The following is a 26,405-nucleotide window of genomic DNA, read 5'->3' as shown; positions in this document are numbered from 1 at the left end:
GGGTGAGGGAGCTAGATGCGTGTTCTCCCATCCTGACCACTTGGGGCCTGGCCGTGAGAAAGTCCAGGACCCAGGCACACAGAGGGGTGCTAAGCCCCAGTTCCAGCAGCTTCTCAGCCAGTCTGGTGGGGACTATGGTATTGAAAGCTGAACTAAAGTCAATCCTTTTTTCTCCTTTTCAGCTTTCATCCTCTTATGTAATCAGACTGAAGAGGGACCTGACGCAAAACGTTGTCCGTCCATCCATTCCCTTCGAAGATGCTGCTTGACACGCCAAGTTCCTCAAGCATTTTGCTCTTTGCTCATTCAGACAGGAGCTGATTCCCCTTTCTCTAAAACTGGCAGCTATTCTAATTGCACAGAAAGTGTTGATAATTAGTATAGAACAACAACCTTGAACACAGTTTGACTTTCACGCTGCCTAAGGCGCTAATTACTGTAGCAGTATCAGTTTGCAGACATTAGTGGTTCTGCAAAATTCCAGAAAGACTTATTGAAAGTGAATTTCTTTTTTAAACACACATTATGGGAGAGAAAAGGCATGACATCACAGTACTGTGAGTAGTTTTATATTTTAATGCAAACTGGGAATTAATATTTAAATCAAAGTAAATATTTTTGGAGAATGCAAAACAGCAAAATGGGATAAAAAAAGAATGATATTAAAAAATATGGAGTATAAGGTAGACCAGAACAGTGCAGAAAGAGAACACAAGCCAAAAGAGACTGTGAAGAAGCAAAAAAACAACCCCAATGAGAATAAGGCTGATAAAATATGAGATAATAATCCACATTGTACAATCCCTGTGAGCATCTTTCATTTTGCTCCTCTTTCTTACATTTTCCAATGACATTGGTCCCTCCAATTTACAGTACAAACCATAAGAGGTTTTTATATGCTGCAAGGCAATCTTAAATTTCCTGCACCAACAAACCATTTGCGACAGTTGCCCAGCCCGCGACGGAAGATTCCAATGGACAGTAGAACAGGTGCAGCAGGCAGTGAAGAAAGCGAATGGTATGTTGGCATTCATAGCAAGAGGATTTGAGTTTAGGAGCAGGGAGGTTCTGCTGCAGTTGTACAGGGCCTTGGTGAGACCGCACCTGGAGTATTGTGTGCAGTTTTGGTCTCCTAACCTGAGGAAAGACGTTCTTGCCTTAGAGGGAGTACAGAGAAGGTTCACCAGATTGATCCCTGGGATGGCGGGACTTACATATGAGGAAAGACTAGATAGATTGGGCTTGTACTCGCTGGAATTTAGAAGACTGAGGGGGGATCTTATAGAAACATATAAAATTCTTAAGGGGTTGGAGAGGCTAGATGCGGGAAGATTGTTCCCGATGTTGGGGGAGTCCAGAACCGGGGGTCACAGCTTAAGGATAAGGGGGAAGTCTTTTAGGACCGAGATGAGAAAACATTTCTTCACACAGAGAGTGGTGAGTCTGTGGAATTCTCTGCCACAGAAGGTAGTTGAGGCCAGTTCATTGGCTATATTTAAGAGGGAGTTAGATGTGGCCCTTTTTGCTAGAGGGATCAGGGGGTATGGAGAGAAGGCAGGTACAGGCTACTGAGCTGAATGATCAGCCATGATCATATTGAATGGCGGTGCAGGCTCGAAGGGCCGAATGGCCTACTCCTGCACCTATTTTCTATGTTTCTATGTTTCTAACCCGTCTGGAGAGGGAAACTGCCGAGAGCGGCTCCTGCTCGTCCCAAGAACTGGAGAGAAGGGTGGAGGGAGTCAGTGGCTACAACAAAGGGCTAGAAAGGATAACCAGGGTTTTACCTTCTTGAGGTCTTGCCCTCAAAGTCGGCCGTAGGAGGGGCCCCCAGGTCACACAGGCTGAAGGATGCCGGGCAAGGAGAGGGGCAACGGATCCCTGGACAATCTGGATGGACGCCTTTCTGGCCAGCGCAGCTTGGACTTTAAAAATGGCACCAAAACCTGACGGCTCTTGCAAACCTGAAAGGCTTCCCGCTGGACCGCGCGGCAGATGGCTTCTTGCCGGGTCGTGGACTAGGAACGCGGGTGGAGGAAAACCTTTTCAGTCAGAGTTGTAAATCTGTGGAATTCTCTGCCTCAGGCCAATTCTCTGCTTTCAAGAGAGAGCTAGATAGAGCTCTTAAAGATAGTGGAGTCAGGGGGTATGGGGAGAAGGCAGGGACGGGATACTGATTGTAAATGATCAGCCATGATGACATTGAATGGTGGTGCTGGCTCGAAGGGCCAAATGGCCTAGTCCTGCACCTATTGTCTATCGAGGCGCCGTGGTCTTGACGCCTCCCAGAGGGATGTGGAGAAGCCCAGGTGGGAGCCCGGCTGGGGCCTCACGGGTCGGGGGATCCTTGCGGGTCGGCGAGTGGCCGACGGAGCACGAGGCTGGCGCCTGGGTCGGTGACAATAAAGTATTCATTCATATGGACTCTGGGCTGCTTCTACACATTCTGTACCTAATCTGGGATTGCAATTATGTATGGCAATAATTTTACTGAACTGTATGCATAAAAAGAACTTCATTGTATCTTGGTACATGTGAAAATAAACAAGTATTATCTTTTACTAGACCAAGTGGACCTGTTGGGCCCATTCCTCGTTGGGTTCCCATTGTGACGTGGGAAAATCACGTTTTTTCTTTAAAATAAATGGCTTTCTTTAAAAAATAAAATAAATCTCATTTTTTAATTTAAAACGGCGTTTTTTTCTGCATTGGTCTAGCACCCTCCCTTTCCCCACTCCACCCCCCCATAACAGTTTTTTTTTTAAATGCGAAAAATCTAAATGAGAATTTTTTTTAAATGAAATAAAACGTTTCTTTAAAATAACACGTTCTTTCTTTGAATTAAACTTCACTTTTTAAAAAAACAAAATGAAATAAATTGTTATAACGACCCAGCAGCAGCGCAAGTGGGAGCTCGACGGCTCAGGCTCAGCAACAGTGGCAGCTCGAAGGAGGCGGCCGTTGATTTGAGCGGGAAGAGCGGGTGGGGGCAGCGCTCCACGACGGGAAGAAGCCCCTACGGACAACCAGGGCGCTTGGAGCGGGAAGAGCCGGTGACCAATCAGAGCGGCGTCACATGGTACCTGGACCAATCGGTCGCCGGGCTTTTTTAATTTAAATTAAATGGCGTTTAAATTTTTTTTGTTTAAATTAGCTTTATTTAAAATTAAATAAATGTAAATGAAAGTAGCTTTAAAAACCCCCCCAAAAACCATTGGGTCCCCATTATGACAGTGAGGGCGGGTGAGGGGAGAGGACCACTCAACCCGGCCCCGGGCGGCCAGCAGCAGGAGAGTAGTCGCAAGGTGCTGTCCCATGTTTGGCCTGCCGGCAGCCATCTTCTTTCACCTTCTCTCTGCTGCCGCGCTGCACCATGGGAGGAAGGTCAGGTGCAGGGCACGGCTGGATGGGCGCCGGTCCTACCGGCGCTGTTGCGCAGGTGCGCCACCGCTTGGCCCCGCGCTGCATCACCGGAGGAAGGTCAGGCGCCAGGCACGCCGGGATGGGTGCCGGTCCTCCCGGCACTGCTGCGCAGGTGCGCCGCCACCGGACCCGGAAACCTTCCCCTGTTGTAACACCGTATTAGATCAAAATGGCGATCAAATATATGACCCGTTGGGTTCCCATTGTGACGCCAAACACGGAAGTATCACTGCGCAGGCGCGGCTGCCAGGCACGGCATGTGGGAGCGATTTATTAAAGTTTAAAAAGTGAATAACTTTGAAAAATATAACAACAATTTGAATGAAACCTGCTACTGCACGCGGGCTGTGCAGCGACCGGTTGCGGGCTCCACCCACCAGGCTGCCGCGGGCCAGCTTTAGAAAAATTCTAACACTTTAAAATAATTTCCCAGATTTTCAGAATATGGTACCAGCTATTTTGTTTGAGCTACTTCTTCTCCTGCAGTGATAAAAATCAGACAAGAGATAAATCAATTGTAGCAATTACACATTTAAGACTTGTTACTTGTAAAAATATGGAAGGTATGATCTACATAAAAAGATGAATGCAGACAAATTAGCTAATTAAAAGTGAAAATGAAGTTGATAATGGTAAATAGTAAAACATGTTCTATGGTTAGTTTGCACAATTTACTGTTGTAAAAATTTATAGTTAAAATAAAACTGAACTAACAGGTCCAGTAAATAAATATTTAATATATTTACTATGGTGGTTCAATGGAAATTTGTGCTCATTTGTAATAGGGTAGAAACTGCAATCATGCAGTAGTTCATTTTACTTTTTACATTAAGATTTTTGTTTTTGCAGAGGAAGACATTATGAATTACAAACATTGGTATCCACTAATGTCTTTGGTACAACATAATAAAAAAAACTGCAAAAAAAACAGAATAAATCGATTCCATCTCAATTGTACGACATCTTCCATTTCCCATCCATCTGTGCTGCTGAACGTTCTGATGGAGCTTGTAATTTACCAAGTAGTACAAAAATATGGGCAAATAAGGAGCTCTAGGGCTTTATACCATTGTGGCAGGTTATATGTTTGCTGAAACATTGCAATTGTAGCTCTATAGTATCAGCTGATTACTGCCAGTAAGGTATAACTTTGATGCGGCTTGTATGTGTAGTACGGTTTGAAATACCGTGCATAGAGGACACATACAACTCCATTTATTAAATTACTTTTATTAAAATAAGTCCAGATGTTAATGTGTATAGATATAAAACTAAATAGATTGACTCTGTACCAAGTTAAACATGTTTAATGTATAATCACACCAGGCTGCATTGCCAGAGCAGTACAGCACAGACATCATTGTCAACCATTTTTTCCTCAATCATCACTAAACCACCTCAAATATCTTTTAGACTGAGGCTAAAATATTGTAAATAAGTTATTTTTACTAAAACAGAAAACATTTAAAAATCATTGGACTTACTTATCTGGTCATGAACATGGTTCTGACCTTACGTTTATGGGCATGTTCAAGTATGGATCGACTGGAGAGTTTTTACCTGAAGAAACTCCTCCATACTAATTTCTGCCAAGTACGATTCCCAGTATTTAACAACAGATAGAGCCAGAATGAATACACATTATTGAAAGTTATGAGCACTTTTATGTACCAAGTAGGTAGAACAGCCACCAATAATTGCTAAGCTGTGTAGCCTAAAATAAAAACAGCAGAAACGGTTATCAGGTTAGGCAGTATTTTTGGAAATGAACAAAATAATATTTGAAGTCAAAGATTTTTTTATCAGAACTGGGAAAGCGTAAAAATAATTCAGTTTAAATTTGCAGAGGGTAGGAAAGGGGATTCATAGCCAATTAGACAAGGTCACTGTTGTGCTGGAGATAATCATGGTTAAGTCTGTTTCTGTTTTCACAAAAGTTGCCTGACCTGCATAATTGTTTTCAACATTTTTTTATTTCAGATTTCCAGCATCTGCAGTTTTTTTTAATTTTCAGTAAATAGTCTGGGCTGACTAGAACTCAGATTTATGTGCCTCCCACACACAGCAGCCCATGTCCAAATCAATTCAAAACATGCCATAGGAAGGATATCACTGAATCATAGAATCATAGTGTGGAAACAGGCCCTTGGGCCAACTTGCCCACATCGGCCAACATGTCCCACCTACACTAGACCCACCTGCCTGCGTTTGGCCCATATCCCTCTAAACCTGTCCTATCCATGTACCTGTCTAAATGTTTCTTAAATGTTGCAATAGTACCTGTCTTTTTTTAGATGAACAGATTCTAGCATGAAGCACTCCAGATAACAGCAATTTGTTGCTCTTTTTTTCTGGGCATTCTTTCCCCGTCCAACTACAAAGTTTATATGTCCAATTCTGAGAAATTCTTACGAACTCTGTCCCCATTGAGCCAAACTAGTTGTGATCAATGCTGTGGTCTTTCACAAAATAGGAAGAGTGCAGACATATCAAGGTTATAATGCATTCTTCCCCTCGAAGAAGAAATTTCAACACATTTGCTGCGTTTGTTTTTTCTTCTGATAATTACGTTAAAGCTTGTGAATATAAAGACATGATAAACTAATTTTTATAACATGGTGCAAATTGTAAATTACCCATCTTTAACTATTGCACTTGACCTTTATCTAATACTCAAAAATTTTAGTGCTTTCCCAAAAAATCAGTTTTATAATTCTATTGTATGAAAAGAAACAAGCAGACTGGTGCTGGAGCCTCAGCTCCAGATTCCAGCTGTTAAATATGAATCCAAATGTTGCAATGACAAGAGGACAGTCCTTGCAATTTAACTTAAACATTTAAAATTTTACTTGATGATATTGCTACGTTGACAGACGTCAACATGATGAAAAGGATTGTTTGAGCAATACTATCCAGTTTAATTAAAGCACCTTGGTCATAAATTGGCCAGTTGATATGTTAAAGCAGCTTCAGTCAGACACGTATTCAGAAATCAACTGATCTTAATTTCTTCATTTCTGCCTCAGTGAGTGGTTCCTTGTTTAGCAATCGATTATGCAGGTTTGCATGTTTGCCGATACCGAGTTTAGGAAGCCCACGGTTCAGTCCCTCCAACAAAACGCAAGCCTTGCAGAGTACTTGGCTAGAAATGTAACCACACCGTTTGCAGGTGCCTTGTCTGGGCATCTTCACATCCTCCTTCACAGAGAGGTTTTCACCAGAGTGAATCACATCCATAATAGCACTTGGTCGGATTGACTCCAAATCTTTCAGGAAAGCACGCGCATAGCCCCTGTATGCATTAGGGGAATACACACATTCAGTGGAGAAGTAGTCCAGCTTCTTGAAGTAAGCATACAGCACTATTTCTTTCTCATAAGCATACTTGAGAGGTTTGCAACGAGGAATTGCCCCTTCACTACCCGTGGTAATTGCTGTACAGCGGCGCAGTCGAGCAATATCTCCACGCAGGAAATTCATCAAGACTGTCTCAGCAATATCATCTGCATTGTGACCTGAGCATGAAAGGAATAAAAGGAAGGTGCAGTTAGTCTTTCAAGACACAGGTACACTTGTTCCTGGATGGATGCATTTCATCTACATGGCAGTTCACATCACTAGCTGGTCTTCAAAGTAAAAACAGTCAGACAATTAAACCATCATATTGACATGGCAGCGTACATAGAATTTTGGGAAAGCAGTGTTGGTGTGAAATTCAGGATTAGTTGAGCTTCAGCCATATTATATGATCCCTGCCAGATTAAGAACTACACAACATAATTTTTTTTTTAATCTCAAAAGCCTATCTGCACAAATATTTTTTGATGTGCCCATGTCTAAAGTTAATTGCGAAAACAAGCTTTGAGCATTCCATTAACATTTGATTATTTTCTATGTCTGTCCTTTAATGCAGGAATATTTCCAAAGCTCTATTTTATCCCATTTATTCTGATAACGTTTTACATTAAATTACAGTTAAATCTGGATTAAATAATGTTATGAACGATTCTGGGAAGATTTCACAATGTTAAAACAAGTGCAAAATACGGTTGCTAAAACAATGTAATTATTACAAAGTGGATCTATAGCAGTAAATTGCCAGTCAGCAATTGCCAGTCAGACTTCCATGTCTGTGGGGGAAATAACAAGTGAAGTGCAAGACAAAGGACGAGAATGATTGAAATATTCCAATGGGTTTGGGGGGGGGATATCAAATAGCTCTGCACATTTAATAGCTCGCATAATATGGAAACTGGCACAAATATAGAAGCAGATGACATTGAACAAAATAAGGCTTGAACTAATGTTAAAAATTATAAAGGCTTTAGAAAACACGAGAGGAGAAAATGTTACAGTAAGACACCCATTTTTAAATTGAACCTACTCAAATAAAAGAAATGGGTTTGTTCAAAATCTCATTAAAAAGATTAGAGGGGTAGAGATAGGAGAAATATATTTCTTTAATGGAACTGGATAGGTCTCAGCGAATACTTCGAAATCATGTTCAAAATGCATGTTTGTATGAATGGATTGAGGCAAGTAGGAAGTTATCAATGCGTTACCTGTGCAGACCTTGTCTACTTTCAGCATCATGGCCCCACGATCGAGAGCTTGCCGTCTGAAGACCCCACAAAACGTGCAATTGTTCTTCAAACCAACTTTCCTCACAATCTGGTCCATTGTCCAGCCGTATAACTCTTCGTAGGAAATAATCTTCAGTGGCAGATCGTACTGTTGCTGGTTTCTCTTTACTGTCTCCAAGGAATCATCACGATAACCACTGATGCCTTCGTCCACAGAAAGCAGCATCAGATTTAAGCCATAATTATATCGATCATTTAAGACTTTCAAAACATGAGCTAGAACAGTTGAGTCTTTCCCACCAGAAGCCCCAATTCCAATGGTCTCTCCCTTCTGGAAAAGCTTTGCAGATACGATCATCTGATGCGTCTCCTCTTCGAAAGCCCAGAAAAAGCACTCTTTGCAGAGGGCATGCCCTGTTTTGGGACGCCTGAGAACTGCTGCATTCTTGTCACAGCAGCTGCAGTGAACTGGCATGCTGAAGCTAATCTGGAAGAACAATCAAAATGACTTGTTTTGTGAAGCGCAACAAAGTAAAATGGAGCTCAATTGGAAATACAAACACTTGGACTTTGCTCATCTTATTAGGAGCTGCACTACGACTAGTGCCATGACAACCAGTGTCACAAATCTAGTCAGTGGTCACAATATCCCCCAAACCTCATATTAGGAAGGTGACTGAGGAGAGAAGGAAAATAATTTATTCATTCCTGCACTTTGATCGAAGGAAAACAAAGAGGTTTGCTTTCCAACATTTTGGATGAGGATTTCATTTGTTTGAGGTGGTGTTTAAGGGAGACTAAGTTTTCATTTTAAAGTCATCCACTCAAAAAAAACCAATATTTCATATGTACTATATTGAAGTCTAGAATGCAGCTCGAGTCCAAGAAGCCTTCAACCCACAAGTTCTGATGAAAGTGTTGCTAGCAAACTATTCAAACATACGAGTATTAGAATAGGTGAAAATATTCAATAAACTTACACAAGCACAAGTTCAATAAATACTAAACTGAAGGCCCAAAACCAATTAAAAAAAGAGTTTTGGGGTAGTTTTCAACATAACTTTTAGGAGCAAATAGTTGGAAAGAATGAACCCCATAAGGTGGAACATCCGAAGGTTTTACTGTTGTACCAAAATATCAGGCTACATTTTGCACTCATTATGAAGTTCCTAGATTATAATTTACTAGATTATTAATGTTAACAATCTTTAAAAGCCTCTAAAGCACATTTCACAGCTCAACATTTCACAGCTTTTACTTTCCTTGTTTGTATTCTTTATTTTTCTCTCTCTCTTGAACTGCACACTTTAACATACTGACTCGATGATTTCACCAAGAGCTGATCCATATGACAACCCTGGCTTCACCCAATCAGAGATATTGTGTTTGCCCCATCCACCTTCCCCTCAACTTAAAACAAACTTATTTTGGCATCTGTAAATTATCCCTAATATGTGTTGTGTAGAACTAGTGTGCAGGTGACTGCTGGTCACCGTGGACTCCAGGCCGAAGGATTTGTTTCCATGCTGTATCTCAAAACTAAACAAAACGATCGTAATCATTTGGATCAATGACTTGGATCAAACTCATCCATTTCAGTTTCTGCTCTGAAGTTCAATCTTAGCGAAAATCTTGCCTGGTTTCAAATAAAGAACGACCCAGTTTGTCTTTTTGCCACTTTCAGCTACTTAGACTATTTGCTCATGCAGACTTATACCAGTTACCTTTCTATCACATTGATGATTACATAGACTAGTTTACCATTACCTTGACGTTTCCCTTTAATTTTCCAAATTTTCATCATGCACTACTCCCTACCACTATTTAAAAATCCCGACATTAAGCATCATTTCCCAATTCTACATCAAAATAATCCGGACAACAGTCCAGCATTCTGAAGGAACCCTCTACTAGTGCAGTGCTCCCTCAAAACTGGACCGAATGCACATAGATTTTCGCAGAAACACCCATAAAGATACTTGGTAATTTTTGGTGAAAACTTCGGCTGTCACTGGGAGGGTATTAGCCTTAATGAGACACTGGACAAACTTAGATTGTTTTCTCTGGAATAATGGAGGTTGAGGGGGACCTGATAGAATTATATATATTTATACAGGATAGATAGGGTAGAGAGTTAACCCCCCCCCCTCCCCTCCCTCCCAAGGATGAGAAGTCAAAGACTGCAGGACAGAGCTTTACAGTCAGAGGGGAAAGTTTAAAGATGTGTCTAGTTTTTTTTTGCAGAGAGTGATGGGTGCCTGCAACACGCTGCTGGTGGTGGAAGCAGATCCTATAGTGGTGTTTTTCATAAGCACATGGAAATTCAGGAAATGGAAGGATATGGATTACATGCAGGCAGAGGAGATTAGTTTAACTTGGCTTCATACAAGGCACAGACATTGTGGGACGAAGGGCTGGTGCCTGTTCTGTACTGTTCTCTGTTACGCAATCACAAAGCAAAAAAAATCTTCAGGTGCCGCAGTCTTCTCATGCTCTAAACTAAGCATTTCATTTATATTAGATGGACCCATAAAGTCTCATGCAAACACATGACAATGCACACAAATAGCACAGAAATTGGGTGCTATTCTGCAGTCAGACCCATGACGATCTGGTTGACATTTAACTGCCCTTCAAAAGGGGCACTTATTTAAAAAGCTAAAATAAAACTGTACAGACATCTCAATACCAGCCTAGACACCAAATTTGGAAATGGTGAAGATACTTCTAGCTCAATTTAGACTGACATCTAAATTGGGAGAACTGTCTCAGTCTGCAAAAAAAGCAGCTTCAAGGCAGCTCTACTCTGACCTCTGCGGACAACTGCTTATCAGAATCAAATAAAAGGTGATCATACTGTGTTACGTAAAATGCTGGAGTAACTCAGCAGGTCAGGCAGCATCTCTGGAGAGAAGGAATGTGTGACGTTTCGGGTCGAGACCCTTCTTCGATTTGTACCAGCATCTACAGTTATTTTCCTACATACTGTGTTACATAGTCAGAATCAGTGATTTGAGGAATTCTCAACATCAACCATCATGGCTCTCAGCCAATGAAGGAGCATTGTTTCATGTCAGTCACAGTTATCTTTGCTGATCACCACTAACCATTTATCATTCCTTAGATGATAAATCAGTACTCCTTCATGTTATAGGCAGTACTCAAAGTAGCAAGGACAGAATCGACTTTGGGTGTGAGCCTTCAAGTAGCTCAGAGGCTCCACAATGACAACCCTGGCTCGGACCTGACGAACATAGCTGCCTGACTTGTTCACAGGCAGGCAATGGAATAAAATCAGATGTGTCAGTTTTGCAGCTGAGCAAAGGGCATGAGCTGGCCAAAGTTGACTGGAAAGGGACCCTAGCAGGGGTGACGGTGGGACAGCAATGGCAGGAATTTCTAGGAATAATCTGTAAGATGCAGGATCTTTTCATACCAAAGAGGAAGAAAGATTCTAGGGGGAGAAAGAGGCGACCGTGGCTGACAAGGGAAGTAAAGGACAGTATAAAACTAAAAGAGAAGACGTACAACATAGCAAAGATTAGTGGGAAGCCAGAGGATTGGGAAGCTTTTAAAGAACAACAGAGGGTAATTAAAAAGGCCATACAGGGAGAAAAGATGAAATACGAAGGCAAGATAGCCAATAATATAAAAGAGGATAGCAAGAGTTTCTTCATTTATATAAAGAGTATAAGAAAGAGGCAAGAGTGGAAGTTGGACCGCTGGAGAATGATGCAGGAGAAGTGAGAAGTGAGAAGGGCGGCACGGTAGCGCAGTGGTAGAGTTGCTGCTTTACAGCGAATGCAGCGCCGGAGACACAGGTTCGATCCTGACTACGGGTGCTGCACTGTAAGGAGTTTGTACGTTCTCCCCGTGACCTGCATGGGTTTTCTCCGAGATCTTCGGTTTCCTCCCACACTCCAAAGACGTACAGGTATGTAGGTTAATTGGCTGGGTAAATGTAAAAATTGTCCCTAGTGGGTGTAGGATAGTGTTAATGTGCGGGGATCACTGGGCGGCACGGACTTGGAGGGCCGAAAAGGCCTGTTTCCGGCTGTAGATATATGATGATGATGATGATAATGGGGAATAAAGAAATGGCAGAGTTGAATAACTTGAATACCATCAGTCTTCACGGTGGAAGACACTAGCAACGTGTCTGATATTCAAGAGAGTCAGGGGGTGGAAGTTAGTGGAGTTGCTATTATTAGGGAGAAGGTGCTTGGGAAGCTGAATGGGTTGAAGGTGGATAAGTCACCTGGACCAGATGGAATGCATCCTAGGGTTCGGAAAGAGGTGACTTTAGAGATTGTGGAGACATTGACAGTGATATTTCAAGGATCACTAGAGACAGGAGTGGGCCCAGATGATTGGAAAATTGCTAATATTCGCCCGCTGCACGAAAAGGGAGCAAAGCAGAATAGTGGGAACTATAGGCCGGTTAGTCTGATTTCAGTGGTTGGTACGATTTTAGAGTCCATTATAAAGGATGAGGTTACGGAGTCCTTAGAGGTTCACGATAAAACAGGCCAAAAGTCAGCATGGCTTTGTGAAAGGAGGTCTTGCTTGACAAATTTGCTAGAATTCTTTGAAGAAGTAGCAGGATAGACAAAGGAGAGTCAGTAGATGTTGTTTACTTAGATTTTCAGAAAGCCTTTAATAAGGTGGCACACATGAGGCTGCTAAGGAAGATGAGAGCCCATGGTATCAAAGGGCAGATACAAGCAGGGATCGGTTGGCTGGATGGCAGAAGACAAAGAGTGGCAATAAAGGGGGCTTGTTCTGGTTGGCTGCCATTGAATAGCGGAGTTCCGCAGGGGTCGGTGCTGAAGCCGCTACTGTTCACGTTGTATATTAATGATTTGGACGAGGGGATTGAAGGCTTTGTGGCCAAGTTTGCCGATGATACAAAAATAGGTGGAAGGGCAGGTAGTGGAGAGAAAGCAGGGACTCTGCAGAAGGACTTGGACAGGTTGGGAGAGTGGGCAGAGAAGTGGCAGATGGAATATAGTGTAGCAAAGTGTGGAGTCATGCATTTTGGTAGTAGGCGTAGACCATTTTCTAAATGGGGAGAGAATCCAGAAATCTGAGGTGCAAAGGAACTTGGGAGTGCTGGTGCAAGATTCCAAAAAAGGTAATCTGCAAGTGGAATCAGTGGTAAAGAAAGCAAACTCAATGCTAGCATTTATTTCAAGAGGGCTTATATACAAAAACAGGGATGTAATGTTGTTGAGGCTCTATAAGGCTCTGGTAAGGCTGCATTTGGAATATTGTGAGCAATTTTGGGCACCATAATCTGAGGAAGGATGCTCTGGCTCTGGAAAGGGTCGAGAGGTGGTTTACAAAAATCATCCCAGGAATGAGTAGGTTAACCTATGATGAGCGTTTGTCTGCATTGGGCTTGTACTCCCTGGAGAATGAGGGGGACGGGGGGACCCATTGAAACATCCAGAATAGCGAAAGGCTTGGATAGAGTGGATATGGAGAGGATGTTTCCACAAGTGGGAGAGTCTAGGACTAGAGGTCATAGCCTCAGAATTAAAAGACATTCTTTTAGGAAGGAGATGAGGAGAAATTGCTATAGTCAGCGGGTAGTGAATCTGTGGAATTCCTTGCCACAGATGGCTGTAGAGGCTAAGTCAGTGGATATTTTTAAGGCAGGGATAGATCGATTCTTGATTAGTACAGGTGTCAGAGGTTGTGTGGAGAAGGCAGGAGAATGGGGTTAAGAGGCAGAGATAGATTAGTCATGATTGAATGGCAGAGTAGTCTTGATAGGTTGAACGGCCTAATTCTACTCCTATCACTTATGACCTTAATGAGAACACCAATGAGGAACAAACACAGTGAACACCGTCATCACCAACGTAGCTGTTGCCGCTGCATGTGTAAAGGTCAATGTGACAATAACAAGTGGGAAATTCTTACCATTACATTGAGGAGGTCCGTCATTGTACTGTATTGAATTACCATGATATTAAAGTGAAAAGATTCAGAACAGACTTGGCAACTCTAAACTGGCATTTACAAGTCAGTATGGCCCATCCATACGATAAATATAATCTTAGGGCCGAGCAAAACCCTCAATCTACCATTACTATGCCTTGGTTGAATGTGCAGTGTAAAAGAGCACACCAGGAGGGGAAAAGTGGCAATCTGGTGGAGCTTCCACACAAAACCACATGTCGCAAAATGCAGAACCTGCATGCAGTCAACAGTCATGAAGGATAGGTGACTAAAAAGCAGAGACTTTAGGAACATTTCCACTTCCAGAAGAGATGACCGGTTGATCCATATGCATCTCCTCCTGTGTCACTTCCAACCTCAAGAGAATTTGATTTTATATCAAGAACCATTGAGTGCAACAAATATAATGAAATTCATGGACCAGGACGAGATTATAGCTGAAATACTTACCACTTGCACCTAAAATTAACCAATCTATTACATACAGCTGTATATCTGTAATGTACAGCTGCAAAACCAGCATTGATTTGAATTTGCAAAATTGTCCAATTAAGTCCTTCTCACCAAAATAAGGTTAAGAACATACTGCATGGGTGAGGAGTTAATCAATCAACTATTTAAGTATGGTCTATTATTCAAGGTTCATGGCTAATTCATCATGACATCAAGATCATTTTGCTGTTCTCCGCAGACAAATGCAGATTGGCAAATTACCATCCCCTCTATTCAGAAACATTAATAGACTAGGTCTTATTGACAGTAATATCAAGCAATAATATCAAACAAGTAACCTACCCACTGATGCTCTGGCTTTCACTGCAGCTAGAGTTCCTATTTATTCATTCACAGAAGGTGGGCAGTTGTTGGTCACAATGCTAACATTTGTTCCAAAATACTCCTCAGCTCAAAAAGCAGTTAAAAGTTATATTGGGTCCAGACAAAATAAGAATGGAAGATTTTCTTCCTAGAAGTATGTAAGTATGCAGGGGGCACTCCTAAGGACCTTCTACAACACTGTGGTTGCATCAGCCATTTTCGATGGAGTGGTCTGCTGGAGCAGCAGCACCTCAGCAGCGGAAGGGAAGAGACTCGACAAGCTGGTCAGGAAGACCAGCTCTATCCTGGGATGCCCCCTTGACTCAGTAATGGCGGTGGGAGAGAGGAGGATGATGGCAAAGATAACATCGCTACCGGACAACGACTCCCACCCCATGCAGGACATTGTCACTGCACTGAGTAGCTCCTTCAGTGATAGACTCCTTCACCCCAAGTGTGTGAAAGAGAGATATCGGTCCTTCCTTCCCGCTGCTGTGAGACTGCACAACCAGCGCTGCTCCCAGCAGACGAGTCAACAGTAACAGTTAAGGAATACACAGTTAACTGATGACAATTTATCCTTGTCTTTATTTTTATTTATAATGAATGATCTCTTGCTATCACTTTGCTGCTGTAACATTGCAAATTTCCCCGGTGTGGGACAAATAAAGGAATATATATTAAGTGAATCAAGTGTGATTTTATGACTGTAAAATACTCCTCTTTAGGCCTCATTGAACGGGACTAGAACAACCACAAATATTCTCTGAATGCAAGAGCAGGGCAGAGTCAAACATTCAATGAAGGCATGGCTAGCAAAACCCACATCCTATTAGAGAATTTAAAAAAATATTTTCAGCAGGTGCATGAATTGAAGGACCCATGTGGTTAAAAAAAAAGGCATACAGTATGCTTGTCTTCATGGTTTAGGGAATTGAGTAAGGGTCAGGAAATCATAATGCAGCTTTTCTTGGGCTTTGGTTAGGCCGCATTTGGAATATTACTTTCAGTTCTGATCATCTCATTACTGTAAGGATGTGGAGACTGAGGAAAGGGTGCAGAAATTTACCAGAATGATGGCTGGATTAGGGGGTATTAGTTACAGGGAGAGGTTGGACAAACTTGGATTGTTTTTGCTGGAACGGCAGAGGTTGCGGGAAGACCCAATAGAAGTATTAAAAATTATGAGAGATGGATAGGGTAGACAGTCAGTACTCTATTCCCAGGAGTGAAAAAATCAAATACTGGTACCAACAACTTTAAGGTCAGAGGGTAAAGTTTTAAGGAGCTGCGCAGGGCAAGCCTTTAAAAAAAAAAAGAGGGTAGTTAGTGTCCGGAACATGCCGGTGGTTGAGAGAGATACAAATATGCCATTTAAGAGACTTTTGAATAGGCACATGGATATGCAGGGAATGGTGGGATGAAAATTATGTGCAGGAAGATAAGTGTTGGTCATGGCATCATGTTCGACATTGACATTGTGGGCTGAAGGGCCTGCTCCTGTGCTGTGAATATGTGCTGTGTTGTATGTTCTGTGAATATTTAATCAACAATGTTTGAAGATGATAGGACAGTTGATATGTCAGTTAAGAAAGTATACGAGAGGCCTGATTGGTAAATAGATTTAGGTTTAGATTTATTTAGATACATTTACCGAGGTTCAAATAGTTCTAAGCATTGGCATGCATCAGTTCCTTAGACAAAGTCCAATGTTCTCAATGGGGGTATAGGTGAATTGAAAAGTATCCTCGCTTATGGAATGACTGGTCAGAAACCCAATCATGAAGAAGAGGTTGCTGAGTATAATGGTGCACTCTTTCAAGTTTCTGAACCTTATGCCAGACAGAAGCAGGGAAAAAGGTGGAATGTCTTTGATAATGTTGGCTGCTTTACTGAGGCAGCGTGAAGTGTAGATGGAGTCAATGGTGGGAATTCTGCTCTGCGTGATGAACTGGGCTACACCTGCAACTCTGCAATTTTGTGTGGTTTTGGACAGATCTGTTCATGATTCAAGCTGTGATGCAACCCGACAATATGCTTCTTATGGTGCATTGTAGCAGTTTGTTAGAGTCACTGGGGACATGCCGAATTTCCTCAATCTCTTCAGGAAGTAGAGGCGGTGGCGTGCCTTCTTGGCTCTTGCATCAATATGGTTGGGCTACAACAGATCATTAGTAATATTAATGCCAAGGAATGTGAAGCTCTCAACCATTTTCACGTCTGTACTGTCGATCATAATTGGGGCATGTACTCCACCAAACTTCCTGATGTCATTAACTAGCTTCTTCGTCAGTTGGGATGTTGCATTTATTCCTCGAAACATTTCCTCTGATCATCTGGGATTTCTTTCCTTCACAGAGCTTTGAACAGATGAAGTGTCATTTATGTCCACAGATGTTGCCTTATCGGTTAGTATTTCCAGCATTTTCTGTGTTTTATCCCATAATAGAGTCTGACTCCTAAAGCAGATGTGAAGCACATGAATAGTAAAGCCTAAGATAGACGCAAAAAGCTGGAGTAACTCAGCGGGACAGGCAGCATCTCTGGAGAGAAGGAATGGGTGACGTTTCGGATTGCAACAATAAAGCCTGCTCAACAAAGCTATAAGAGTACGAATAAGGCCTGATATCCCTCTCAAAGTGAGGTTATCCACTTTGGTGGTAAGAATAGGAAGGCAGATTATTATCTGAATGGTGTCAAGTTAGGAAAAGGGGACGTACAACGAGATCTGGGTGTCCTAGTGCATCAGTCACTGAAAGGAAGCATGCAGGTACAGCAGGCAGTGAAGAAAGCCAATGGAATGTTGGTCTTCATAACAAGAGGAGTTGAGTATAGGAGCAAAGAGGTCCTTCTGCAGTTGTACAGGGCCCTAGTGAGACCGCACCTGGAGTACTGTGTGCAGTTTTGGTCTCCAAATTTGAGGAAGGATATTCTTACTATTGAGGGCGTGCAGCGTAGGTTTACTAGGTTAATTCCCGGAATGGCGGGACTGTCGTATGTTGAAAGACTGGAGCGACTAGGCTTGTATACACTGGAATTTAGAAGGATGAGAGGGGATCTTATCGAAATATATAAGATTATTAAGGGTTAGACACGTTAGAGGCAGGAAACATGTTCCCAATGTTGGGGGTGTCCAGAACCAGGGGCCACAGTTTAAGAATAAGGGGTAGGCCATTTAGAACGGAGATGATGAAAAACCTTTTCAGTCAGAGAGTTGTGAATCTGTGGAATTCTCTGCCTCAGAAGGCAGTGGAGGCCAATTCTCTGAATTCAAGCCTCAGAAGGTAGTGGAGGCCAATTCTCTCAATTGAAGCGCTAGATACTCTTATGGATAGCGGAGTCAGGGGTATGGGGAGAAGGCAGGAACGGGGTACTGATTGAGAATGATCAGCCATGATCACATTGAATGGCAGTGCTGGCTCGAAGGGCCGAATGTCTATAAAATTGTCTTTAAAATTAGCAAGATCAAGTAGCTGATTGTTGACTTCAAGAAGAGAAGGCCAAGGACCCATGAACCTGTCTTCATCAACGTGATGGCAAAGAGTCAACAGTTTCAAAATTCCTGGCTACGCACGTCTCTGGAGATCTGTCTTGGCCCAGCACATTGAGGCAATCGCAACGATGCCACTACTTCCTCAGTAGTTTGAGGAGATTTGGTGTGTCATTCTATTAAATTTGTGTATGTAAACAGCAGAGAGCACACTGACTAGTTGCATCACGGCCTAGTTTTGTAACTCGAATGCTCAGGTACAATGGATGCTGATTGACATTACCCTGTCATCACGGGTATTGCCCTCCCTTCCAGCAAAGGGATCTACAGGAAACACTGCCTCAAAAAGGCAGCTGATATAATCAAAGACCCACACCAGATGAGGCATGCTCTCATCTCGCTGCTACCATTTGGAAGTTACAGGAGGTTGAGAATTGTGACCTCCAAGTTCAACAACTTCTTTCCATCATGCTCTTAAACCAAAAACACTACCTCAGCAATGATCTATTATAGACCTTGTTTAGGTTGCACTACAAACTTCAGTTTGCATTATTATGGCCTAATATAACTGATAATGTATTATATTACCAATTATTGTACATTTTTCATTGCATTGTTGCGTTAATCTGCCTTTAAAGCTGCAGCAAGTAGGAATTTCATTATGTTCGCAGTGCAATGTGAATTTTGGTCTAGAAGATGCTGACAAATGGTTAGCTTATGCTGTCAGTAGAATTGAACATTTTGCAGAAATGGTATTTGTGGTATTTCTCCAGTGCTTTGAGGAGTTGACTGTACGTAGCTCAAGTCCCCAAAGCATATCAGAGCCCAGGGATTGCTACTGCCTGGTAGGTCTCATGGGGTTTGTGCTAAATTTGAGTTTGCGAGCTTCAACCGTTATTTTCCTCAGCCAGTCATCAATATTTACCTTTGCTATGAGTTGACACCGAAGATATAGCAAATGGTCCTTGTTTCTAGGATCTGATCTTGGACCTTTATAGTTGGAGGGTGATGCTCCACAGCAAGGACACATTGATGGAGGACATTAGTTTTATTGATGTTTGTAACACTCATCCTCTCTTATGCTTCATTGAGTCAAAAATGACCTGCAACAATCTCAAAATAGATGAGCAAGCATCACCTCTGTATATTGCATATGGGGTGGCTTTTATTCTGGAGAGGATGTTTTGCAAGTGGAACAGTTTGCTTCGGTCATACAATCAGCTATATTCTATTCTATAGAATAATTTCTCAAAGGGTGGATACAGGGAGATTATTTCCCCTAGCCAAGGAGTTAAGAACTATAGATCAGTTTCAAAGGTAAGGGATGGCTGAAAAAAAATCTTCACTCCATGCTTAGTGAAGCTTTGTATAATTCTCTACCCTAAAATGCTGTGAAGGCCCAAACATAATTACATACAAAGCAAGGTTCAGTCGACTACTGGACACTAAACTCATTATAGAATATAGGGATTGAACAATAAATGATAGAAAAGGAGCCACGTCTTGCTTAACGGCCGAGCACACTCAACAGGCCAAGTCATTCTCCTGCGAATTGTTATGGTCTCTTGTTGCAGTTAACTAACTTCTGGATCTCCTGATCATTCTGCTCAAACCAGTCCCAACTCTTTCCGAAAGCAAAACCATGATTTTCATCACGGGTGTTAATTATAAGAAAATAACTGCAGATGCTGGTACAAATCGAAGGTATTTATTCACAAAATGCTGGATTTATTTATTCACAAAATCTCAGGAGAGAAGGAATGGGTGACGTTTCGGGTCGAGATCCTTCTTCAGACTGATGTCAGGGGGGTGGGACAAAGGAAGGATATAGGTGGAGACAGGAAGATAGAGGGCGATCTGGGATGGGGAAGAGAGGGACAGAGGAGCTATCTAAAGTTGGAGAAGTCGATGTTCATACCACTGGTCTTTAAGCTGCCCAGGCGAAATATGAGGTGCAGTTCCTCCAATTTCCGGTGGGCCTCACTATGGCACTGGAGGAGGCCCATGACAGAAAGGTCAGACTGGGGGAATGGGGAGTTGAAGTGCTCAGCCACCGGGAGATCAGATTAGTTAACGCGGACCGAGCGCAGGTGTTGAGCGAAGCGATCGCGATAATTAACGGGTGTCTGAAGGACCGTTTAGTAGTTTTAGTAGTCGTGTTACTCAAAAGCCTTTTCACTGGGTGTTACATCTCCATTTTAACATTCGCTGTACTTCATGCAGACAAATTGACCGAGGTAAAGGAGGAAGCTGAGAGAGCATCACTTCACAAATCTAGACATTAGCCCTCACACACTTCAACTCACCCAGTGCCGTGATCCACACGTTATCGCGCCAGGCCCGCGTGGTCAAATGCCCTAAACAGATGCGATTTCTCCCTTCTCCTTTAACCGAACAGCCACGCCATGGAAGATTGAGAAAACCCGACGGCAGAGGAGCACCTTCACCGGTAGCCGACACTGATCGCCGCCATGCTTGGCCGGAGCTTGACCATCCGTTGGTCGGCAATGCCGAGGCGTGATCACGTGAGCCTGGAGGGCCGGCGAATGGCGGTTTCCCGGCGGGCCGTCCGATAACGCGGTGCGCGCCGGGAGTTGTAGTGCATCGTCTGTGGCGCCAGTCACCTGTCAGAGGCGGTTGGCAGCGGCTGTGGAAGGTGAGTTGCTGACGGCGGTGGCGAAGGGTCGCGCAACTCCTCGATCTCCGAGCCTCGGGCCGTCACCTAACCCGACTTAAAGCATTGATCGCACAGCAGTAAGATTGAACATTTTATTTGTAACATAATCAGAACCGGCTCAAATCCTGGGCCGTTGGTTTATTGTTCTTTTCGAGGCAACAAAGAATTTGGGCGAGGGTGTCATTATTAACTACTGATATAACAGGTTCGATCCTGACTACGGGTGCTGCACTGTAAGGAGTTAGTACGTTCTCCCCGTGACCTGCGTGGGTTTTCTCCGAGATCTTCGGTTTCCTCCCACACTCCAAAGACGTACAGGTATGTAGGTTAATTGACTGGGTGAATGTAAAAATTGTCCCTAGTGGGTGTAGGATAGTGTTAATGTACGGGGATCGCTGGGCGGCACGGACTTGGTGGGCCGAAAAGGCCTGTTTCCGCGCTGTATATATATGATATGAACCTGCACCGGGGTAAAGAAAGAGTAGTGGACATTGCCTCGCAGTTCAGCGTTCGTATCTGGGGTAGCGGGAATAAGCGATTGTCATCAATATCAATAATTTGGATGAGAAGATGCAAGGCAGGATCAGCAAATTTGCAGATGACCACCAGTGGGTGGTATTGTAGATAGTTGTCAAAAATTACAGCAAGATCTTGATGGGTTGAGCAGGTGGCTAAGGAATGGTTGATGGAAATGAAATAGAGAAATGAGAGATGTTTCATTTTGGAAAGTCCAATATGGGCAGGACCTACACGGTGATTGGTAAGGTTGTGGGGAATGTTGTAGAGCAGAGGGATCTGGAGGTGTTGGTACATAGTTCCTTGAAAATGGTGTCACAGGTAGATAAGGTGGTCAAAAAGGCTTTCTGCACATTTGCCTTCATCAGAGTATTGAGTATAGAAGCTGGAAGATCATGTTAGTTATATAAGACATTAATGAGTCCACAGCTGAGTATTGTGTTCAGTTTGTGTTCAGTTTTGGTCACCATGTTGTAGGAAAGATGTTGTCAAACTTGAAAGGGTGCTGAGAAGAATTACAAGGATGATGCCAGGGCTTGAGGGCCTGAGCTATCAGGAGATTGAGCAGGCTGGGACTTTATTCCTTGGAACGCAGATCAGTCAGTGGATCTGAATCAGTCAGATCCACCATACCTCTGACTGATTCAGGGAGCAGCTTTTTGGCCACTCAGAGGTGCCAGTTGAGGAGGACCCTGGTGATGATTTTTCCTGTGGCAGACAGCAGGAAGAACCCTCTGGAGTTATTGTGGATGGACGTCTCATTTCCTGAATGTCACAACAAAAGCATCTTGAGATTCTCTGGCATATCCTCCACTTTCCAAGTTTGGGTGATGAGGTTACCATTTGGGACTGGATCGGGCCTTAATCTCAGACTATGTGAATCTAATTTAAAGTTAATGAATTTAATCAATCTAGCTGATATCAGCCGTGATAACCCCAGGTTAAAGTATTAAAGGGGCAGCACAGGCAGTAAGCAGCTCGGACATTGTGGGAAGGAGTAGAAACAAAAATTGCAAAGCAGCATTAAATGTTCCAGAGGGGCTGCAAGGTTACATGAGAGGTAAATGTTAGTGATTAATCAACTTCTTCCCATGTACTGTTATTACTCTTTATACAAACGTCTCCTGGTTGCTGAAGCATTAACTGATTGTAATCTTAATCCTAATCAAAAATATAAACTCTTATTCACTGTTTTTTGTAACATTTACAAGAAAATTAGTCAGGTTTCTGGATGTGGTCATCGATGGTATCAATGTGAATGTGTTTATTCCTAGATGTGGTTTCTGACTGTTTTGCCAGCTGCTGAGAAATGTCGCTTGCTGAAACAAATCTGCAGGAACTATTGTTCAGCCATTGTTTCTAATTTCCAATTTGTTCCTTCTTGCCTTCCTTTGGACTCCATCGAATTGGAGGATCTTCAGGAATTTCTGTTTCAGTCTAAGAAGCTGTTTGTGCTGTCTGGAGCAGGCCTGTCAACGGAGTCTGGTATTCCTGATTATCGCTCTGAAGTTGGACTTTATGCTCGGACAACAAGACGGCCCGTTCAGCACCATGTGTTTGTCCACAGTGCCAAGAGTAGGCAGAAATATTGGGCACGAAATTATGTTGGCTGGCCACAATTTAGTTCGCGCCAGGCAAATGAAGCACACAAAGCTCTGAGTAAATGGGAAAAAATAGGGAAGCTGCACTGGCTGGTGACCCAGAATGTGGATGCTTTGCACACAAAGGCAGGAAGCCAGTACTTGACAGAACTTCATGGCTGCACACATAGCGTGATCTGTCTTGGCTGTGCGAAGATAACACCCAGGAGTCACCTTCAAGAAGAATTTGCAGCTCTGAATCTTAATTGGTCTGAAGAAACACAAGGAATACTTCCAGATGGAGACGTTTTCCTGACTGATGAACAAATCAAACATTTCAATGTTCCCTCGTGTAAGCATTGTGGTGGTATCCTGAAACCCGATGTCACCTTTTTTGGAGACACAGTAAATAAAGAGAAAGTTAATTTTGTGTATGAACGCTTGACGGAATCTGATGCAGTTCTGGTTGTAGGCTCTTCTCTACAGGTGAGTGGCTAAGATGACCAAAGACTTTTCATTGACTATGTTTGCACAATTTAGATAGATTTAGGACTATTCAACAGAAGCAAGTTATAACCAGTTATTTATATTTGTATTTCCAAAGTAATGGTAAATCAGGATTAAATGTGACCGTTTTTGTTACCATACCATACACATACAGCCGGAAACAGGCCTTTTCGGCCCTCCAAGTCCGTGCCGCCCAGCGATCCCCGTACATTAACACTATCCTACACCCACTAGGGACAATTTTTACATTTTACCCAGCCAATTAACCTACATACCTGTACGTCTTTGGAGTGTGGGAGGAAACCGAAGATCTCGGAGAAAACCCACGCAGGTCACGGGGAGAACGTACAAACTCCTTACAGTGCAGCACCCGTAGTCAGGATCGAACCTGAGTCTCCGGCGCTGCATTCGCTGTAAAGCAGCAACTCTACCGCTGCGCTACCGTGCCACTACCAAGGATATAAATGCAGATTTTTGCATCTTCTCACTGCTAACCATTGTGATTTAAGTTATAGGACTGTTGAATGAGGCCAAACTAAATTTCTTAGAATTTACAGGGATTTGTGAAAAGCTTTCACGAAGATAAATCCCTTTTTGAGGAAAAACAAATAAGAGTCTTGCTTCCCACTTACTAGCCAATTACAGAACCATTGAAAGCTGAAATAAAGAGTTGTGAATCATCGGAACATTGTATTGAGCTACGTTCATGAACCTGAAAGTAAGCATGCAGGCACAGCAGGGGGTGAAGAAAGCTAATAGCATGTTGACCTTCATTGCAAGAGGATTTGAGTTTTGGAGCAAGGAGGTCCTACTGCAGCTGTACAAGGCCCTGGTGAGACTGCACCTAGAGAATTGTGTGCAATTTTGGTCTTCTAATTTGAGGAAGGACGTTATTGCTATGGGGGAGTGCAGTGTAGGTTCACCACGTTAATTCCTGGGATGGCGGGACTGACATATGATAAAAGAATGCGTCAACTGGGCTTGTATTCACTGGAATTTAGAAGGATGAGAGGGGATCTTATAGAAAAATAAAAAATTCTTAAAGGATCCCGATGTTGGAGGAGTCCAAAACCAGGGGTCACAGTTTGCGAATAAGGGGTAGGCCATTTAGGACTGAGGTGAGGAAAAACATCTTCACCCAGTTGTGAATCTGTGGAATTCTCTGCCACAGAAGGCAGTGGAGGCCATTCACTGGATGTTTTCAAGAGTTTGATTTAGCTCTTAGCCCTGAATCAAGGGAAATGGGGAAAAAGCAGGAATGGGGGGGGGGGGGGGGGGGTACTGATTTTAGATGATCAGCCACGATCATATTGGGTGGCTCAAAGGGCTGAATGGCCTACTCTACCTATTTTTCTATGTTTCTAACTGCTACTATAGTTTTATTGAATACATTTCCCTTATTTGAAGAGGGAATTCCAGGATTTAGGATCAGTGACAAAAAAGGAAAGGTGATAACATTTAAGTCGGGATAATGTGCCATGTGAAAGAGAAACTAGAGAGCTTGTAGCTTTCCATTGCCTGAAGCACTTCACATTCATGGCAACAGCGATTGCAGCTTTGGCCCTTGGAATAGCTGTGCAGACTTGGTTAGTAGGTTGTGGAGGGAATAATGTCTAAGGTGGTGAGTGGGATGCCAGTCAAGTGGGCTGATTAGTCTTAGACTTTCTGTAAGGGATTCAGATCGTACCTTAAGGTTGGGTTCAGACATATGTCTGGCCGTGGTTTCAAACCAAAAACTTTTTATGTTCTTTGTTAATAGGTATATTCTGGATATCGGTTCATCATTACAGCCTTTGAGAAGAAGCTGCCTATTGCAATACTAAATATTGGGGCTACCAGAGCAGATAAACTGTCCACTCTGAAAATCAGTGCTCGTTGTGGAGAGGTTCTGCCATACGTTTTTCCCTTTTGACACTGTTAAGCTGTACAACAGGAAAACTCCCCAATGCTGGTAATATTACAAAAATATGGAACAAAATTCCATGAAAAATAATCCATATAAATTAGTAATAGCAATTTCTCACTCAGTGGTATCTTTATAAACAGGCTGCATTTTGTGTATATGAAGATCGAAAGATTTGAGAAATGATATCTTCAACGATTTCCTGAGAAATGGATTGCAACCATTACCAAGTTGTGGCAAAGTCTCCTTTGAATAAATACAAAAGTGTGTTTCATGAAGTCTTTTGTTTCAACAAATCACATTATGTAATTAAAAAAGGCTGAGACCATAAATGAATAATGTTGAATAATCTTAAACATTTTTTTCAAAGAGAAAAATGTATAGATTTCTTGTTGGTCCCCAAAGGTAAATCAGAATCCATGGCTTATTTGATCACAACGTCATATTTCACATTCCATAAGCCTGCATTATCTCCGAATACAAGATTACAATGTCACTGTTTTCAAGTATTCAATCGATCTTGGTTATTTTCTTAAATGATCACAACCACTGCCCAATAGTAGAATTGCCTAAATCATTCCCTTAATTTCCTTCTCTGTCAGAAACATCAAGCCTGTAATCAATTCAGGGTGACTGCAACAAGGCACCCTGGAATTTTGTTTGTGCAATGGATGTCAGTTTGTAGGTATGTAGCGTAATCAAACGCCTTTAATTTAATGTAGCTTATTTTCCTTTAAAATTATGTATATGCAGTACAATCATATTATGTATTTGGTAACCCAAACAATTGTACATGTTTAACCACTGAAAATACTTGAGAAATTGTGAAGATCTTTCTTCTACCCCAACTGTCAAATGTGACATAGGATTCATATAAACAAATTGTTCCATAATATTACGCCCACAATCAAAATGTTATTTGTGGTGTTTTTGTGGAAATACA

General features: G+C 42.4%; 2 protein-coding genes across 3 annotated transcripts; one reads left to right on the top strand and one right to left on the bottom strand.

Annotated features, from left to right (window-relative positions):
* Positions 1-4,183: 4,183 nt before the first annotated feature.
* On the bottom strand, positions 4,184-20,819 carry ctu1 (cytosolic thiouridylase subunit 1 homolog (S. pombe)). Of its 2 annotated transcripts, none has more exons than XM_078421239.1 (3): positions 20,586-20,819; positions 7,986-8,493; positions 4,184-6,938 (listed from the first exon to the last, which is right to left on the bottom strand). In XM_078421239.1, exons 2-3 carry the CDS (start codon positions 8,479-8,481, stop codon positions 6,409-6,411), a joined length of 1,026 nt encoding a protein of 341 aa, XP_078277365.1. In that variant the 5' UTR covers positions 8,482-8,493; positions 20,586-20,819; the 3' UTR covers positions 4,184-6,408. The 2 variants fall into 2 exon arrangements, with proteins under 2 accessions (XP_078277365.1, XP_078277366.1); XM_078421240.1 differs by having other exon boundaries at positions 7,986-8,488.
* sirt4 (sirtuin 4) lies at positions 16,549-26,405 on the top strand. Its single transcript, XM_078421856.1, has 6 exons — positions 16,549-16,668; positions 18,951-19,124; positions 19,519-19,596; positions 20,810-20,935; positions 22,747-23,538; positions 25,319-26,405. Exons 1-6 carry the CDS (start codon positions 16,549-16,551, stop codon positions 25,469-25,471), a joined length of 1,443 nt encoding a protein of 480 aa, XP_078277982.1. The 3' UTR covers positions 25,472-26,405.

Source organism: Rhinoraja longicauda, chromosome 25 (genome assembly GCF_053455715.1).
Source record: "Rhinoraja longicauda isolate Sanriku21f chromosome 25, sRhiLon1.1, whole genome shotgun sequence".
NCBI lineage: Eukaryota > Metazoa > Chordata > Chondrichthyes > Rajiformes > Arhynchobatidae > Rhinoraja > Rhinoraja longicauda.
Note: the sequence above shows the minus strand (reverse complement) of the source record. Positions and strands in the feature narration are given on the sequence as shown.